The 15,156-nt window shown below is 40.8% G+C and overlaps 1 protein-coding gene across 5 annotated transcripts in view; it reads right to left on the reverse strand.

Annotated features, from left to right (window-relative positions):
- Window positions 1-15,156, reverse strand: part of TRANK1 (tetratricopeptide repeat and ankyrin repeat containing 1) — a 105,892-nt gene that overhangs the window by 40,561 nt on the left and 50,175 nt on the right. For 4 of the 5 annotated variants that reach the window (XM_072726409.1, XM_072726405.1, XM_072726406.1 and 1 more), the window contains 2 exons: window positions 10,718-10,888; window positions 2,085-2,246 (listed from right to left, as the gene is read on the reverse strand). In XM_072726409.1, coding sequence (XP_072582510.1) covers window positions 2,085-2,246; window positions 10,718-10,888 — 333 coding nt within the window. Of the gene's footprint in view, window positions 1-2,084; window positions 2,247-7,414; window positions 7,552-10,717; window positions 10,889-15,156 lie in introns of those variants that run through there. The other variant, XM_072726410.1, reaches the window with a different exon arrangement.

Genomic DNA, 15,156 nt, shown 5'->3' on the forward strand with positions numbered 1-15,156 from the left:
GTTGGTATAAGCACCAGCCATGTGATCTTGGAAAGGTTAGAAATACTCTAAAGAGAGTCTGGCCCAGGAGGAGAGGAGAATGTGACCGTGTCTTGGGAGAAAATGTGAGTCAGGACATTCTACTGAGATCAGAAGAACCTAGCTTAAATTTTGCATAATATTAAGAGTGTGTTCTGCTTAAGGAGCACTGACATACAGGGAGACACTACAGAATAACTGAAAGTTAAGAGTCATCAGGTAGCGGTGAGAGGATGGTTTCATCCTCAATTCTTAATTTCATATCATGATACGCTAAGTATTTCCATCTGATCTTTGAGGTATGGAAACAGAATAATGGTTATCCCAGTCCATGATGCTGGTATATCCTCTGGATGGAAAACTTCTAAAAGAGGTCTTCAGTAAGTAAATTGTCAGATTTAGCAAATAAAATTGTAGGATGCCAGTTAAACTTCGATTTGACATAAACAACAAATAAAATTTTAGTATAGTTCATGCAATATCTTGGACATACTTCAACTATATTCACTGTTTATTCAAAATTATAATTCAACCAGCATTCTATAATTTGTCTGGCAACACTACCAGGAAGAAAGCTGGGAGGACACGAAGGGAAGAGATCAAGAGTTAATCTACATAAGAGCAAATTAATTTGCATTTGCTAGTTTTTACTTCCTAAGATTAAGATTTCTAACATGAATATTCATTTTAATATTTAATATTTAATTTGAAAACAAGAAAACCAATTCAGTGTGCAGGACCCTGGACTAAGTGCTACACATCCATCATCTTAGGAGATTAGTACCCTAGCTAATGCAAAAGTGAAGGAACTGAAGCTTAAGTTAAATAATTGGGGGACACCTGGGTGGCTCAGTGGTTGAGGTCTGCCTTTGGCTGAGGGTGTGATCCTGGGTCCTGGGATCAAGTCCTGCATCAGGTTCCCCACAGAGAGCCTGCTCCTCCCTCTGCCTGTGTCTCTGCCTCTCTCTCTGTCTCTCATGAATCAATAAATAAATTTTTGAAAAAAAAGAAGTTTAATAATTGGATCTAGGTCACAGATCTGCTAAGTGGTAGAATTAAGATGAAAATGTAAAACTCCAGGGGATCGCTTGGTGGCTCAGCAGTTTGGTGCCTGCCTTCAGCCCAGGGCGTGATCCTGGAGTCCCGGGATCGAGTCCCACATCAGGCTCCCCGCATGGAGCCTGCTTCTTCCTCTGCCTGTGTTTCTGCCTCTCTCTCTCTGTGCTCTCATGAATAAATAAATAAAATCTTAAAAAAAAGAAAAAGAAAATGTAAAACCCCAAGCCTTAAAACATTAAGATCTGCTGTATACCCTGAAGAGCATTTGTGTTCCGCTGGCCACTGCTTTCCACATTCTCTGGAAAATTAAGAAATCTCAGAACCTCTGAGTGCTCCAAGTGAATGCGTTACAGCCCATACCAACTACCAATTTAAAAAATACTCAATTTCACCTACTTAGGGTTTCTATAATCTTCCCTAATTATTATCTAAAATGTGTCATCTGAAGTTCTTTTGTAGAACTTTCCTGATTTCCCCACGGTGAAAAAATTAATATTCAATTCTATGATAACTTTATATACCAACATTAGCCAATATCTAGAGAAGAGAGAAATAGCCATGGTATTTAAAAAGAGATCGTATCTGCAGAAGCAATTCTAGCAGGATACATGAAAAACCAGAAACAGAGACTGACACTCAGGGTGGATGATCTAGATCTCCCACTGAATAATGTTCTGTGCTATTTGGATATTTTACCCATAGCTTATTAGAGTTATTTTTTTTTAAATTTTTTATTTATTTATGATAGTCACACAGAGAGAGAGAGAGAGAGGCAGAGACACAGGCAGAGGGAGAAGCAGGCTCCATGCACCGGGAGCCCGACGTGGGATTCGATCCCGGGTCTCCAGGATCGCGCCCTGAGCCAAAGGCAGGGGCTAAACCGCTGCGCCACCCAGGGATCCCTAGAGTTATTTTTTAAATTAATTCCTTTAAAGATATTAGAAAAGACTTCTAATGAGTGTATGTCATCTTTGGCACAAACGAGCCTATGTCATAAGGAAAGTTACCTTGCAGAGAAGAAAGGAGGCGCAAGAACCTCTGAACTACTTCCTGCTTCAGAAAGTTCTTCTGCAGCAGCTGGTTTCCTGAGTTCATGTACTTCGCCAGCTGCTCAGAGGCCTTCCGGAAAATGTCAGTCTCACTTACAGGTCCATCACCATTGTTCAGTCCTGCAAAACAAGGAGGTGACGCTTCCAAATCCAGAGATCACTGGTGTGGGAGATGGCAAAAATTACCTCCACCCCTTCACCCCTCTGCGTACGCACTTGCTTTGCCCAGTGATTCTGTGTCTCCTTCCATTGAGAGGTGGAGCCTAGTCTCCTCCCTACCCTGGATTCTGGCCTGGCTTCTGGACTTGCTATGACCAAGACAAGGCAGTGGGTGAGATTTTTGTGCTGGTTCTAAGGAGGTGGGGCCCCCAAAAGCCTGCCTTAGTTCTAGTCACTCTCTTGAGACCCTGACCTCTGCCACGTGAACAGGTTCAGTCTCGACTTTGGCAGAACAAGAGACAGCCTAGATCAAAGAGGAATCAGTCCAGTTTTCCAAACTGAGGGTCCATGGATGTGAAAGAGCCTGGCCAAGATCGGCAAGACCATAGCTGCTTAGAGGAATTCAGGTAAAACTATGAGAACGACCCAGCCTAAACTGGGGTGAACTGCAGGATCAGGAGCAAAATAAACACTTGTTGGTTAAAGTGACTAAATTTTGGGAGCGGTTTGTTACACAGCTTTAGATAGCTGATGACAGTTGATGGACTTAACAGCAAGAGGAGGCCAGCCACCCATGAATCTTAATGGCCAGCAGAAAAATCCAAGAGGAAGGAGCCACCTCTTGGCCAAAGAAGGGAAGACAATAGCCCTTTGGTTCAATTTATTTGAGAAAGCAGCCATGATTTGAAAAACCCCACTGACAGAATATTGAAAAGGACACAAGCTTTATTTGGTATTGGGTGATATACTCAAAAAGAACCCTTGCTTAAAAGAGAATCTTACTCGGGACGCCTGGGTAGCTCAGTGGCTGAGTGTCTGCCTTCAGCTCAGGGTGTGATCTTGGAGTTCTGGGATCGAGTCCCACATTGGGTTCCCTGCAGGGAAACTGCTTCTCCCTCTGCCTGTGTATCTCTGCCTCTGTGTCTCTCATGAATAAATAAATAAAATCTTTTCAAAAAAATAGAATCTTACTGAGGGACACCTGGGTGGCTCAGTGGTTCGGCTCAGGTCGTGATCCCAGGGCCCACATCAGGCCCCCCACAGGAAGACTGCTTCTCCCTCTATCTATGTCTCTGCCTCTCTCTGTGTGTGTCCCTCATGAATACATACATAAATCTTTTTTTTTAATACATAAATATTTTTAAAAAATCATAGTACAGAGAATTAGGACTCTCAGAAAAGGAGCAACTTCCTACTCTATCATGTGTTACTTATCCCCCTGGCCTGATGTCATTAAAATCCTTTCTAGAACATCATTCTCCCACTAGGAAAACTGGCCTAAAAGTCATTTGACACTTAAGAGAAATAGACTAAGCTGGACAATACAGACAATTAGATGCAGTTGTATAATAATACATGCATAGTTGTCTGGTTCAGGATGGTTACGCAATGGATCAGAGAAAGTTCCACATGTCAGGAAAGAAATGAGAGAATGATATCAACAATGTAAAGATGCATGAAAGGAAAGGCGCTGGTGATGGTACCTCTGGATAGACGTGGGGGACTTGCTTATTACTCTGAATTTGTCTGGGTTTTTTTGTTTTCTAAATATTCCACAAGCTTAGTAAGAGACAGAAGAAACATCAGAAGATAAAGTTGCTGGGGACCCTGGGTGGTTTAGTCAGTTAAGCATCTGCCTGGGATTGAGCCCTGTGTTGGGTGCTCCCTGCTCAATGGGGAGACTGCTGCTCCTTCTCCCTCTGTCCCCCACCTCCCTTGGGCTCTCACTCTCATGCTCTCTCTCTAATAAGTAAAATCTTTAAAATGCATATATATATATACACACATATATACATGAAGTTGCTTATACATTATAATCACAGACTGTTGTTTTTTAAAAGATCACTAATAAGTGCTGAACATCATCAACAAAAAGATTTTTTTTCAACAAAAAGATTGAATAAAATATGCCAAAGTATAATTACAATACATTTTTGTTTTTACATAAAACTATGTTTTTACAAATTTTCTACAATGATATTTAGTAGAGATATAGAAGCAGATTCGAAATTGAAAATTAAAACAGGGACACCTGACTGGCTCAGTGGTTGAGCATCTGCCTTCGGGTCAGGACATGATCCTGGGGTCCTGGGATCGAGGCCCACATCAGACTCCCCATAGGAAGCCTGCTTCTCTCCCCATGGGAAGCCTGCTTTTCCCTCTGCCTGTGTCTCTGCCTGTATGTCTCTCATAAATAAATAAATAAAATCTTTTTTAAACATTAAAACAAAAAGAGATATCCAAAGTTTCAGTAGTGCTCAGAAGTGTTAGAGAATAGGAATAAATCATTTCAAAAGGAGATTTTGCTTTTACCTGACATTTTCCTTTCAAGCTAAAAATGGCAAAACTGGTTAAGTTTTAGTACACATTTTATCAATTTAAATTTATGTACCCATTTCATTTTTATAAAAGTGTGTAATTTAAAAATCATGGAAAAAAAAATAAAAATAAAATAAAAAGCATGGAATAAGACTAAATGACCGAATCTACATATATAAATAAATATATTTATTTGTGGGGATAGGTGAGTTTATAGAGAATTAATATTTTCTTGTTTTTTCTTTCCTACATTTTGTAAATTTTTAAAAAATAAAACATTGCTTTTATAATCAGGAAAAAGTATCGTGAGCATCCTGTAGGTTGATTCCAGACACTTGCATTTACTGAAAACAGGGCACGTCTTGGTGCTGAAAGATGGGAAGATGACAGAGGCATTAGGGCCTCTGAGTCCCAGGCTGGGACTATGGGAAAAACCCACACAAAGAGAAGGTTCCAGTGTTCTCTGAGGGCTGTGTATGAGGTGCTTGCATGAGCACAGAAAGCAGCTGGTTACCACTGGAGCAGCAGAGGGAAGGCCTCAGAGGCCTGGAATGGTTCTCACTCTGAGTGAATCAGAGATTAGGAACCAGGAGGAGAACAAAAGCTCGCTAGAATCTTGGTCCTGAGAAGAGCAACAACGGCCAGAGGGGGGGACATGCTGCCACCTGGTGGTAGCCGTGAGAGGCTGGTAAAGAGATGTAAGTTTCACTTTCCAGGGTTCCAGGTGAACTGCAGTCAGCAGTCCAGAACCAGATGATCCTTCTATGACAAATCGTCAGAATGTCAGCACTAGGGGCAACTGCGTGGCTCAACTGGTTAAGCATCTGAGTCTTGGTTTTGGCTCAGGGCATGATCTCAGGGTCGTAGGATCGAGCCCTGCACCAGGCTCCGCGCTCAGCAGAGTCAGGGTGAGATTCTCTCTCTACGCCTCCCTCTGCCCCCTCCCACACACTCTTTCTCTAAAATAATAAATAAATCTCAAAAAAAAAAAAGTCAGTAGTAGCCTACTGCTCTGTCATAGTAACTATGTCATTCTTTTTCACCTCATCAGGTAGGCATTTTATCATCCATATCATCACAAGAAGGGTGACTGCAGTATAATCAGGTATTTTGAGAGAGAGAGACCACATTCATGTAACTTTTATAACTGTTCTATTTTATTATGAATTATTGCTGTTACTCTCCCACTTGGCATAATTTATAAATTAAACCTATGGTACGTACGTATAGGAAAAAACATAGTACATACAGGGTTCAGTACTATCCACGGTTTCAGGCATCCACTGGGAAGCTTGGATTGTTTCCCCTGCAAATAAGGAGGGTACTGCTGTATATAGTCCTGACTGCTTAGGAGTAAAGACTTACTCCTCCAAGTGGGCTCCGGCTCCCCATGGTACTGTGCAAGAACTGCAGGATTTCAAGTCCTGTCCTGAACTGCTAAATCAAAATCTGCATTTTAACAGGGTCTCAAATGGTTCCTGTTAATATCAGGATGCTCGGGTTTAGAAAACAGCAGAAATCTTCATTCAGCAAGACACTTTATTTCTCACCTCGATGCCAAAGCCACCCTCTCCAAAGTCATCATCACCATAATCACCGAAATGCTGCACAGCAATGCTCAGGATGAACAAAGGGTGAGAGCATTTTTTATCCTAGTCTATAAATTAGAACATTGTTTATCTGGGTACAAAAAGCTAGCATCCTGATGTTTCTTTACTTGGGAATACAGATGTAAAAAACCGAAATTATTAAGTCCGTGGGCTCAGGTCAGGACAAGGGTATCAAACTCCCCAGCAGTAGGGGATGCCTGGGTGGCTCAGTGGTTAAGCGTCTGCCTTCAAATCAGGGCATGATCCTGGAGTTCCAGGATCAAGTCCCACATTGGGCTTCCTATGTGGAGCCTGCTTCTCCCTCTGCCTATGTCTCTGCCTTTCTCCCTCTCCCTCTCTCTCTCTGTGTGTGTCTCATTAATAAATAAATAAAATCTTTAAAAAAAAAAAAAAAAAGACTCCCCAGCAGTAGTTCTTCCCAAAGATAGTATGCTTCCATCAAGCCCATTAATGTGTGAGGATAGGGAGGGATTAAAGTCCATAAAATCTTCATTCTTATGACTGGAGATCTACCTTTATGCCCATGGCCACAGGCCCTCACTTTGCCTGTCTTCTCAATCACTACCCTGGTTAAAAAGACCATGCTGGAGCTAAACTCTAAAACTACACTATCCATTACAGTGGCCATAGCTTAATTATGTAAAATTAAAATGAATTAAATAAAATTAGAATCTCAATTCTTCTGTTAGGTGAGTCACACCCATTTCAACTGCTCAAAAGTCATACGTGACCACAGGCTATCATAGGAGACAGAGCAGATACAGAACATTTACATCAGTACAGAAAATTATATTGTATGGTACTCATCTACAAAGATTCCCAGGCCCCCACCTCAGGCTTTAAAGTTTGTGTGCCACTGGCAAAATCTTAGAAACAAAATGTATGCATACAGATCTATACAGCCATGTGGATGCACAAAGTAACCATGATATTCAGTACATACGTCACATTCCAATACTGACTTCTACAGTGGTTTTGTTGCTAGGAGTCTTTGGGAAGTACGTGACCAGAAGACTCCAACTCATTAGCCCTGACAACTGTCATCCTCCACTTGTCCGATTTTTATCGGTTTCTTTTCTATTTTTTTTTTTTTACACGCAGCGTTTCCCTAAGTCTTTCAATATTCTTCTAGCATGGCAAGGAAAAATTCATGGTCGATGGTCTGAAAAACTTTAAAGTAATAACATCCAATAAGCTTACCAGTGAGTATTGGGGTCCGTGGGCTTTACTGCATCCATGATCATCAGAAACTACCCAGTGAGCCAAAAGGCAGGCTTGGAACGAAGCACATTGCTCTTGAATGTGCCTTTCTTCCCAAGCAAGCATAACTGAATTCTAATAAGTAAAAAGGGAACCAACTGCTATTCTACGGAGGTTCTTCTCCTGGTTCCAAACCTGAGCCACAAATTTAGTTGGTGAAGGGGGGAGAGAGAAGGAGAGTGAGACTCTGTCTCAGAAACTAAGCAGTTTGTAGGATTAGCAGATTTCAAAGTTTCTATTATATTTTTTTAAAAAACTGAAAAAATCAAAACTTAAAAACTAAACAAAAATGCATGACTTGTGCACTTAAAGTCTATAACACCATATATAGCATACACATACACATGTGCAGTATTCTAAGAATTAAGGTTAGAATTAATTGCAAAAAAAATTAAAGTGAAAAATCTGTAAATAAATCAGGCATTTTCTACCATTAACTGGTGGCCCATTTTTGTTGTTACTTTAAAACCCGGAAATTCACTGGCAAAGAAATCTGGTTAGTTTCAATTTCTCAAACAGTAGAAACCATCCTGAGGCTCAGATTTCAGCCATAAACTCTCACAAAGCATTTCACAGTGATTTATTAATCATACTTCCTCACAGAAGAAACTGCAAGTCCTTAACACAGGGGTCTTTTAAGACTAAACATGATATATCACAGCTTTAAAAAAAAATCCATGAAAAACAAAGAACTCTACAAACACACTTCTTTCCCCTCATTCCAGTGATCTCACAAAAACAGAAGATATTTTAAATAAGTAAATGAAAATGAAAACATAGATAGGGCAATGATGGGGCCAGTGAAAAGCAGCTTCTTCCCCATGTGAAACTTTCCTGACCCTGGCAATCCCAATGATCCCTGCCTGTTCAACTGCCTCCCACTCCAACACATACACTCAGTGTGCTGACTTCAATTTACCACCTACTTACCCACTCCAGTGGGGAGAGTGTTTCTGGGGAAATGCATCCAAGTAACTCCAGTAAACACACTAACCATCTATTAAGTATTAATCAGTTAGTCCCTCATTCATGCACACAAACCATCCAAAGATTAGAAGATAATTAAAGAAAAGCAACAGCACAAAAGGGAAACAAGAAAATTAATCTACCAACCCCAAAAGAAACAAACAATTCATAGAAAAGAGGAAGATAATTCTTTTAGAAAAAAAAAACTCAATATTCTTAAATGCCTTTCAGGAAGAGGTGGCAAGTTAAAGGTCTGGGGAGAAAATGTATCTAGAAAACAGTAGGGAAAGTGGAAAGACATGTTATAAATTCAGGAAGCTCAGCCATTTAATAATTGCAGCAAAGAGACATCAGAAGGAAACAAAATGACAGAAGATAAATTTCCCTGAGCTTATTAAAAAGTTAGATTGAAAGGGGCCAGCAAGAGCCAAGTAAGAAGAATGTATAAGGAAACCTAGAAACTTAGCAGAGATGTTTCAAACCTCAAAGGACAAAGAAAATCCTAGAAGGAAAAATAAATGAGACTGACATCATACTTCTAATCAGTAGCAAATGGAGGTTAGAATACAATGACATGATTTCCTCAAAGTTGTGAGGAACAAGGTTTTACAGTATTTTTCATAAACCTGAGATCTTATGAATTGTTGGATACACCAGAAACAGCTGACATAAAACTGACCTGTCACCAATGGTTGAAACATACTCCAATTCTAAAGAGGTTAAAATGTGGGGAGGAAACTACGATTTAAAATCGATGAGATACAATGCCTATATTCAAAAATACAATGCCTATATTCAATCAATATAAGGACAACATGGGATGCCTGAGTGGCTCAGAGGTTGAGCGTCTGCCTTTTGCTCAGGGCATGATCCTGGGATCCAGGATCGAATCCCACATCGGGCTCCCTGCATGGAGCCTGCTTCTCCTTCTGCCTATGTCTCTTCCTCTCTCTCTGTGTGTCTCTTGTGAATAAATAAATAAAATCTTTAAAAAAAATTATAAAAAATATATATATAAGGACAACATAAAGACATTCTCAAAAACTCTGTAAGTCTACCATCTATGCTCTTCCAGGAAAAACTTGCTTGAGTAGGTAGTCTAGCAGATCAAAAGAGACATCTAAACAGACAACATGAACCATAAAGTCATATATGAGTGCAAGAACTAAAGGAAGCATAATACACACACACACACACACACACACACACACACACGCTAGGGCTGAAATCTAAATTGAAAGTCTAAATAAAAAAAATTTTTTTAATTAAAAAAATTTTAAAAAAGGGGGGATCCCTGGGTGGCGCAGCGGTTTAGCACCTGCCTTTGGCCCAGGGCGCAATCCTGGAGACCCGGGATTGAATCCCACGTCGGGCTCCCGGTGCATGGAGCCTGCTTCTCCCTCTGCCTATGTCTCTGCCCCTCTCTCTCTCTCTCTCTGTGTGTGACTATCATAAATAAATTTTAAAAAAAAGAAAAAAAATTTAAAAAAAAAGAAAGTCTAAATAAGGTCCAAGCTGTATATACGTATATATACATATATATATGTACACACAACGACGTGTGTGTATATAGCTTATTAACCAGGATGCTTAAATGGTATCACATTTAAAGAGCAAAGTTTTCAGAACATTTGTTGATTCTTTTCTATGGGCTCTGCTATGCTCTCAGTTGTAGAACATAATTTACATAATCATTTACATAATCATACTACCACCATGTAAATGCCATTTACTGGTTTTTCATTTCTACAGTTCATCTATGGATGAGGCACAGGACACTTAGAGCCAAGGAACAGAATGTAAATGACACAAATGACATTACTGGGCAAAATTCAACAGTTGGCACTAACTTGTTGCATTTCATCCTATATAGCAGTTAGTCAATAGATGCTGCCCCAAACTGATAAACCCCATATCTATTTCAGAGTTATGAACGTATTTTAAATTGTTGGTTGTAGTTGCTTCTGAGGAGTAGGCTTGATTTTTGTTAGCCTCTGTCCTATATGACTTTTTTTCCTTTTTTTCACCATGTGCATGCAGGAAAAAAAAATCACCCAAACTCCCCAAAAGAGACCTGGCAACGTTATTGGGATATCATAGACACCCTCTAAATAAGAGTTATCTCTATCTTTCAAAATAAACAAGTTTTCCAAAGACTGGGGGGGTGTCTCACTTCCATCTTCGTATACTAAGAAAGTGTACACTGATTTGTATCTAAGGTCACAGTACCAGTTTTACCTCCACCCTCCAAAAAAGTTGCTTCACTAGAAGCTGTACCTGATAGGTCCTTAGAACAGACGGCCAGCTTTTCCAAGTGACTGTTGATTTTCTCAATGGCTTTGAAGTTCTTATTCCTCTTCAGGACATCCATGGCAGACCGGGACTGTCGATCCAGCAGGGTAGGGTCTGCCCCAAAGCGCAAGAGCATCTGCACATCCTCTGTCTGTCCTAGAGCGGGCCAAAAGGAGAAAGGGGGACTGTCGTGGTTCCTTCCATAAGGAGAAGTCCCCATGAGTGCTCTTCCTCCCAGTTCCCTGCCCAAGCAGCCCGGGCAAGGGGACCAATGTCCCTCTGCTTATAGAATCTAAACTGCTGGCCTTGGGCAATCCGCCCAACTCCTTGAAGCAAGGAGTCCTATGTGGAGTGAGTAGGACAATAGCTTTTAAGAGGTTCAGAAGTGCGCTCCTCTCTACCTTTCTCCCCTCTCCCTGGCAACCAGCAAGGAGAGGGGGAATCTGGTAACTAGGCAACAGTTACAGCTGTAAGGATAACAGCAAGCTGTGACTTCAGATTTCTTTATTCCCTAGAGAGAAAACAGAATATTATTCCAGAAAAAAAAAAAAAAAGTCTGGGGATAGAAGAAAGTGGCAATTGCTTTCAAATCAGGGTCTTTTTGTCATTACTGTTTCAACCCTTCCAGCCCTGACCTTCTGGCTGCCAGCTCCAGTTGCTGCTTTGACGTATCTATTTGCCAAGCATCAAGGTATCTCCACGATCACAGATGCAAGAACTTTCCAAATGGAACAGGTGTATCCCTGGGGGTGCAAAGACTTACGTGGGCACAGGGTTAAGCAAATCAATGCCTGATCTCCAACTTCCATACCCAGGCTTTCCTAAAATCCACTGCCTTAACACGGCACCTGTACCCTAAATATCATCCTGCCCATGGCACTCCCTTTCATCTCCCCAGTCACAATGGCCGTTCTCCCATTTACAAAAATGAGACAAAATTTAAAGTCAAACTTTTATCCATGGAATATCTCACCGAGGCAGACAGAATTATAAGATAGGCCCCCAGATTCCAAACCCCTGCCTGGTGCGCACACACCTTCTCCCCCAGGTACTCAATCAAACATGAAACCTAAATGTAATGAGATGCTGCAAATGCAACCAAGGTCCCAAAGCAGTTGACCTTAAGATAGGGAGATTACTGTGACCTAATCACATGAACCAGGAAGGTCAAAGGTCTAGAGGTCAGGAAAAGGGTAAAGATTTAAAATACGAGACAGAATGCACAGAAAATTCTCCCCTGCTGGTTTTGAAGAGAGAGGGGGCCACATGACAAGGAATGTGTGTGGCCTGTAGAAGCTGACAGCAGCCTCCGGCTGAGAGCTGGCAAGAAAACAGGGACCTCATTCCTATAACCAGGGGGAAATGGGTTCTGCCACAACCATGTGAGCCTGAAAGAAGGCCCACACTCCAGATGAGAAAACAGCCTCCCTCAGCACCTTGATTTTGGCCTCGGGAGACAGCAAGCCAAAAACTCAGTCCCATCATATCACACCACTACTGACCTATAGAACCCTGAGCTGGTCAACAGGTGTGGTTTTGAGCCACTACATTTATGGTGATTTGTTACAGAGCACAGAGAACTAATTGTTAATTAATGCACTGCCCCAGAGGAGGTGAAAATTGCTGACCTCCAGAGTACCAACTGAAGGGAAAATTGGGTGCCTATAAGCACCTTTTAAAAGGAACTACAGGGGCGCCTGGATCAATCAGTCAAGCATCTGACTCTTGATTTCAGCTCAGGGTCCTGGGATGGAAACCCCATCGGACTCCATGCTCAGCGGGGGGTCATCTTGAAGATTCTCCCTCTCCCTCTGCCCCCGCCCCCACCGCATGCTCTCCCTCTCTCTCCCGCTTTCTCAAATACATAAATCTTTAAAAAATAAATAAATAAAATAAATAAATAAAAGGCACTACAATCTACCCACCTCTTCCTGCCCTCCAAAATTATTATTTTCATCTTTAATCATTAGTTACAGAAGATTTTAATATATTTCTGTTGCTTTGATGATATCTGTAGTAATAATTTTGTCATAATTAAATCTAGAAAAAAGTTAACCCCTTGAGTCTTAAATCACAGACTTTTTTTTTTCTTTTTTTAATTTAAAGCTATACAAGAACTTTTGTTCCAGAAGATCACTGGATGATTAATTAGACTTTCAAGCATAAACTATATTAGGGTAAACTTCTTTTTGAAAAGTAAACTAGAAATATGATCCTTCCCCAAAAAGGGAATGTACAATTTGATATTTTTTTACTATTAAAGAGCTGGTCCGGGGATCCCTGGGTGGCGCAGCAGTTTGGGGCCTGCCTTTGGCCCAGGGCGCGATCCTGGAGACCCGGGATCGAATCCCACATCGGGCTCCCGGTGCATGGAGCCTGCTTCTCCCTCTGCCTATGTCTCTGCCTCTCTCTCTCTCTCTGTGTGTGTGACTATCATGAATAAATAAAAATTAAAAAAAAAAAAAGAATTAAAAAAATAAATTGGGTTGGCTTTTAAAAAAAATAATAAATAAAGAGCTGGTCCATAATTTTTTAAAATAGATGTGAGAAGCTATCAAGTTGCAGTATATCCAAATAAAGGAGTGAGGTAATAATTTTATTTTAAAATAACTGTGTCCGCAATTCTGAAAATTACTTTTTCTTATATATTTTTGACTCATAGATTAAAAATTCTACGTACCAAGGTAAAAACATGTAAAGAGGTACATAGGTCTTCAAAATCCTTTAAGATAAAGAAGCACAATTTGAAGGCATGCTAGAACTTTTTTTTTTACTTGATTACCACCCATTACCCCTCTTCCTGAGAACATGTCAGTTCTCCTTTGAGAAAGCGGCTTCACCCCTTCCCAGCCTACCTGACCTGATGGGACCTCACACAGTCAGGCACCACGACATCCTCCACCACTGCCCCAGCCCCAGCTCCGCGGATAAACATGCGACCCGGGCCTGAGCAACACCATCATTCCATCCCCCGGCTCTGCCCCGGCCCCAGCCCTGCCCCAGCCCCGGCCCCGGCCCCGCCCCCGGGGCGAACACCTGACCGGTACCCGCCCAATCACATCACTCCATCCCTCCGGCTCTACTGATTGGCTCGTGGAGGGCACGTGACGACCAAAGTCAAGTCACCCAGACTCTGCCCTAGGACTTGAGCTGAGACACGGAGCGGAGAAAGTCCTCTTTGGCTGAGATGGGCAAATGGGCACACGATAAACCTAAAGCGAGGTGGCTGCCACTGGAACAGAGCTTGCCCAAGCAGGAGCCGAACACCGCGGAGAGCAGAGCTGGGAGATGTGGATCAAGGGCAGAACCTTGAAGACACCTCTGGAGCACCTGGAGCAAACTCTGAACTCCTGAGTCACATGAGCCAATAAATTCCCTTTTTTGCCTAAACCAGTTTGAGTGTCTGTAGCTTATAAGCCAGAACTGATGGTTTCAGAGGCTCTATGATGCTGCAATTATTTTACATGATTAATTTGGAATTCAGGCCACACTGAAGTATCTGGACGGTTCCTGACGCTCCGTGTATCAAACAAGTCCTCAGGATGGAGATAATCTCATACACTGTTGGAGCAACCTTTCTGGGGTTCACATGAACAATAGCTTTCAAAAGCCAAATATATCCCAATATGCTAACATCCTAAAGCTGAACATATGTTTTTATTTATGCATTCATAGAATATTTGGGGGGAAAAATAAGATAAGGGTAACATTAGTTTCTGAGCTTAAAAGGACAGAGACTCTCTATGTATACTTTTTGTATCTTTTTTGATTGGTGAATGTGACCTATTTAAAATTTCAATAAAATGAGTTTATCCAAATAAATAATATGTACAGTAATTCTTTGAATAAGCAGTCTCTTAACTAGGAAGTAATCCTACAGAAACATTCCTACCGGTTCACAAGGATATATATAGGAAAATATTCTCTGAGTGTTGTTTGTGGTAGCAAAAACCATTTAATCATCCGTCAATGGGATATAGTCATGTCACAGAATACTGTGAGCTGTTAAAAAAAAAAAAAAGAAAATATCTATGCAAGTACTATTAGGGAAAGATAGCCAAGATAATTGTTTAGGGGAAAAATCAAGTTGCTGAATAGAATGTAGAGTATGCACACATTTATATTTAAGAGAGGAAAAGAAAAATTGGAAAAACTCACAAAAAAATACTTGATAGTTGGCTTTGTGAAAGAGAACTTACTTTTTATCACATATCTTTTTAAAATGTTAATTCTTTTTTTTTCTTACCAAGAGGTTGCCTTTCACTTTCTTTTCTTTTTTTTTTTTTTTTTCATTTTTGCCTTTAAAATTCTTTGAACATACCATTTAGTGGGTTTCAGTATACTTATGAAGTTGTATAATCATCACAAATATCCAATTCCTGGACATTTCATCGTCCCAAAAACAAACCTTATATGCATTAGCA

This window comes from Vulpes vulpes, chromosome 11 (assembly GCF_048418805.1).
Source record: "Vulpes vulpes isolate BD-2025 chromosome 11, VulVul3, whole genome shotgun sequence".
Taxonomy (NCBI): Eukaryota; Metazoa; Chordata; class Mammalia; order Carnivora; family Canidae; genus Vulpes; species Vulpes vulpes.